The 4,674-nt window shown below is 46.2% G+C and overlaps 1 protein-coding gene across 1 annotated transcript; it reads left to right on the top strand.

The window, feature by feature from the left end:
- Positions 1-538: 538 nt before the first annotated feature.
- On the top strand, positions 539-4,430 carry LOC119285309. The gene is made up of 3 exons (XM_037564544.1): positions 539-1,352; positions 3,431-3,478; positions 4,186-4,430. Exons 1-3 carry the CDS (start codon positions 628-630, stop codon positions 4,187-4,189), a joined length of 777 nt encoding a protein of 258 aa, XP_037420441.1. The 5' UTR covers positions 539-627; the 3' UTR covers positions 4,190-4,430.
- The last annotated feature ends 244 nt before the right edge of the window (positions 4,431-4,674 follow it).

Raw genomic sequence — 4,674 nt, 5'->3', positions numbered from 1 at the left:
TAGCGTGATTTTTTGTTTTGAGAAAAGCTTGCTATGCCTTTATTGATTAGCTAAAATGTCTATAGAAATTACAATTGGGTCATGTGAGATGCCCAACCACAGATGCCTCCCTAAAGGGAGATGTAAGATCTCTCTTGTGGTGGTACCACCTGTTTACAATGTAAAGATATTTGAAGGTGATCCATTTCAAGATCTTGCGTCAGGGACATCCCCTCTCTGCCTGTCATGCCTTGAATGACCAGCATAGATGAGCCCTGAAAAGTTCCATCACGAGCTCGACACACACAAGCTGCCGTACACACACGTTCCGGTCTGATGATACTCCTGCATCTACACTAATTTACACGAGAAATAGCCATGGCGGCGGGAATGAACTACTACCTGCAAGCCCGCATAAAGTTTTTTTAGGGGTACAGCCCGCATAAGTGAAAAAGTAAGGCCCAACCTGATGAAGCCCATCTCCTGCAGTCCCACGAGAAAAATATCTCCCGGTCTCTCACATCCAACCACCTCTCTCCGATCGTTCCCTTCGCCTATCTGCAGGTCTGCATCCACACAACACAAGCCCACGCCCACGCCCACGCCCACGCGCCCCCAAACCCAAAACCCTACCACGCCTCCGCGCCCATGGCCCCTACCGCGCCGCAGCCGCCCCGCCCCTCCGCCGCCGCCCCCTCCGCGGCGCCGGTCGACGCGCTCTTCCTCCAGAACCTGATGAACCGCGTCCAGCTCCGCCCGCCCTTCCTCGACACCAACTCCTTCCTCACCCAGGACCTCGACGACTTCCTCCTCAACGAGTTCGCCGCGCTCTCCGCCGCGGCGGGCGAGTCCTACGACGACGACGACGACGACGAAGAAGGGGAGGACGGCGGCCTCTCCGACGGGGAGGCCTCCGGGGAGGCCAGGCGGCGCCGGATGCTCTCGCGGGAGGAGGCCAAGCTGGAGAAGGAGATCGTCCGGATGGTGCTCGCCGGCGACGGGGACGCCCTTAAGCCCAACTCGGGCCAGTCCGTCGCCGTCGGCGACCACCACGTGTGCGTCGGCTTCCACGACGAGGCCGGTGGGGAGTACCGCGTGTGGGAGTGGCACGGCCACGTCATGCTCTTTGACGACGAGGACGGCTACTCCGCCGAGTACATCTACGGGAACCACTTCGAGCCGCTCGCTGCCGCCGCTGCCAGGGCCAAGCAGAAGGAGAAGGAGAAGAGAGAGAAGGACCTCACCTCGGGCCTTCGGGATTTGATTGTGGGTGATGGGGACAGTGCCAATGGCTTGAATTTGAATGGCAATGGCGGAGGCCCCAGGGTGGTGCGCAGGAACGTCGTAAATGCCCCTGCAGCAGCGCCTGCAAGGTAATCCTTTCTAGCAGTTCCACCGGGCTGCACGAAGTGAATGCATCAATACCAGGGGCAGAGCCAATAAAGTTTAATCTTTTTTCCTCTAATGCTTGTTTAAGCGGTCTCTTTTGATCTAAGGAGAAAGGCTCTGTAATTCACTTTTGGCATGATATATACAATGTGCCCACTGGATTTTGGGATGGAATTTTTATTCAATACTGCAAATATGTGCTGTTTCTTGAGTTACCTCCATTTTTTTCTCCTCGTATGAACCTACCAGGATACAAATTGGAGATAACACATAAGCCTCTGCTAATTACTTGTCTATATTTGTTCATACTTACTTCACATCCTCTTGTTTACTTGCTATACTGCTGCAAGCCTGTAAGTGCATTGGAACTTTTATCACTTATGTTAGCGGTGAAATTGTAGTGGTTAGTACCACCGGGTAATTATGCCTAAACCTAGAAGAGCGAGGAGCACCTTTAATCTACTCTCTTAGATGTAATAATGTATTTATGGGGAAAGGGCAAAGAGATCAAACATAGGTAGACCACTTAGGTGAAACACTGTTTAGTTGTTGTCCACTTTGGTGTGATTCAAACTGAACTTCCTCTTAGTGACCTATTCTGATACAAACCTTGAACACAATTGATGAAGATGGGCCAGAATTATTTCTTAATCCCCTGATTCGACCTTTGGATTTTTCCGACTATGTAATTGTACTGGTGATCATTCCCCAAGAAAACTCAGTAGGATTGTTTGTTTTTCTTGCCTAAAGCCTGAATAAGAATAATGGATTTGGGCTGCATTTCATCATCTCATTGCTGCTTCGTTTCATTATCAGTGATCTTTAGATGGTTTCTAGAGCTGCATTGTTGGTTGGCCCTTAAATCCTCTTGAATGTTCAAAACTCTATAGTAGTGACAATGTTCATATTGTGTTGGTCTTACTGAATTGTCCTGCACTTGTGCTTCTCGATTTTTGGAGTTACAACTTCAGTTGTTACTTGCTAGTGTAAGGTTTAGTGACAAAGTCCCTTTCTGACCCTTATCTTGTGGGGGGGCTATACTTATGTACAGATATATTAAATTTAACTAAATTATATTTGTTGTCCAGAGCTTCTGTAATGTTTGACTTTCTTAAAGTCTGAGATATATGCACCCTTTCTGATCCTTATCTTGTGGGAGGGCTATACTTAATCTTCTAAACCTCAAAGGTTTTGCTGCGTTTCCCGAAAGCCTGAAGATATATGCACCCTTTTCTGACTGCTGGCTGTGTTTTGCTTCCAGAGATGTTGAAGTGTTCTACATGCATATCTTGTTGGAGGGCTATACTTAAATGAACGAAATTGTTGCCCACAGGCCACGGCTTCTGTAATGTTTGACTTTTAGTGAAGAGTTTAATAAATCTTCAATCAAGATTTAGATAGACACAAATGTTTTACAAGCTTGTGCTGAAAATCAAATAGACACGCATCTCACTCCTTCATAGTACTGGTCATGAAAATATGCTGCTAAGTGATAACATTTTCAAATCATTGGGGGCCTTGGACACGTAACCAAATTCTTTTTACTCCCTCTTTCAGTGAACTATTTCTGAATCCATTCTAGTTATGAAGGGCCTGATATTTATGATAGGAGGTGCTGATTGTTATTATTGGTCATATAGGGCTTTGGTAATTTAGTCTATCCTTGACGGAGACACCTGAACTCCTATCATTTGACTATTCGTGCTTTCAGTTTCGTTCCGTCACCAAAAATCGACAACAAGGATGTCCTTGCATAAGAGTCAAGATTCTCTTAACTATAACTAAGAGCTTTGCAAATCGAGTATCTTATCTGACATATCAATCGTGGAGCTTTATTCTACATTTAGTTACCTTGCATCTTCCAAATCTGTGTTTGCTGCCGTAATGCATAAAGGTTATTGTTTCGAGTCACTTTCGTCTATGATTAGCTGTCTATCTATATGGCTTCTTCCAAGTTTGATGATTTGCTTCATTTAGATGCCGCCTGCATTTCAAATGGGTTAGCCTGCACGCAATGATTTTCTCTGCGGTGACTTCAGTCTTATGTCTTTATCTTGTGTAGCTTGGGCGCCCCGGTTGCACTTTGGACTATCCATGTGAAGTCAAATGGGTTAGCCTTCACGCTTTGTTCTTCCTATTTTTGCCATCTATCTCTGCATCATTTTTCATGTCTGTCACCTTGTAGTTAAATGAGATGTACGCGTTACGTCATCCTGGCTGTTTTAGTTTGGTGTAATGATCTGTACTGGCAAGGTATAATCTACCTGAATCTCTGAGTCGGTTGTCTCTTGCCTTGTTTCCGCTGGCCGCCCACCTGCTTCCATAACTGTGTATGGAGGCTCTTCCAGCGTTATGAAATGTAGCATATTTTTCTGGTTGAACGAACACTGGGTTTACCTGCCACGTAGATGATTCCTGATTCTCCCAGTAGTATCGGCCAAATGCAAGCTTTCTAGGCACAAGATTTCGATGATTCGAATCACGACACTGGGCTCGTTTGCCCTCTTCTGCTTACATGTTATGTGCATAGAATAAGAGAGCTTTGCAGTAGGTTAAGCCTGAAGTGGTTGATACCACAGTCGGCCTGGTCAATTTGGGGCATGTGTCTGCACTGCAAAATCACTACTCTAAGCCTTGAGCTTTGTTGCTTAATTGGTAGCTCCAAACAACCGAGACTGCTTCGATGTGACTTGTTTTCTGATGCGATGAATTGATCCTCTCTGATAACCACAAACCGAGTCAAATTTCGTTCTCCATTCTTTTATGTTGCAACAAATCATAGCTTGGTGAAAACAGTTGCCGTCTGATCTGCTGCAGATAGAGGAGGGGGCCAAGGGCTTAGGCACAGATGTGGACTCGTCAGCAGGAACTATTCTAGACTAGAAAGACGGCACGGGTGAAAGCGATTGCTTCTTAACTTGCCTATTTTGTTGTTGAGAAATTCTTATAACTTGCTAAAGCAGGCGAGGGGAAATGGTCGGAAATCCCGCACCGGAAAACTTGAGGTGAAACGGCGTCTGAGTTGAAATAAAGTGGTGAAATTTGGCCACCAGTTACCATTTGGGGCAAAAAAGGCTTGGGTTCTATTCTCTCTGTAAGTAGTGATCTAAACGCTCTTATAGTATTATTTTGCAGAGGGAGTAGTAGTCTCTTCTTTCCGACTTTGTCTTAGCAACGGCAGGTCGCAGGCGTCAACTTCTTGACTTGGTGCGCTTATTTGCTGAGTCTGATCTATCATTTTTTAGCCACTGCAACCGCGCGTTTGCGTTTCTTCCACAACAGATTGATGTCTGTGTGCACGCCACC

The sequence above is a fragment of the Triticum dicoccoides genome, chromosome 4A (assembly GCF_002162155.2).
Source record: "Triticum dicoccoides isolate Atlit2015 ecotype Zavitan chromosome 4A, WEW_v2.0, whole genome shotgun sequence".
Lineage (NCBI taxonomy): Eukaryota > Viridiplantae > Streptophyta > Magnoliopsida > Poales > Poaceae > Triticum > Triticum dicoccoides.
This window is presented reverse-complemented; position numbering and strand designations above follow the sequence as displayed.

Coding starts and splice junctions, on each gene's coding strand:
- LOC119285309 (XM_037564544.1), top strand. CDS start 628: ATGGCCCCTACCGCGCCGCAGCCGCCCCGCCCCTCCGCCGCCGCCCCC. Junction 1,353..3,430: donor CCTGCAGCAGCGCCTGCAAG/GTAATCCTTTCT, acceptor TATCTTGTGTAG/CTTGGGCGCCCCGGTTGCAC.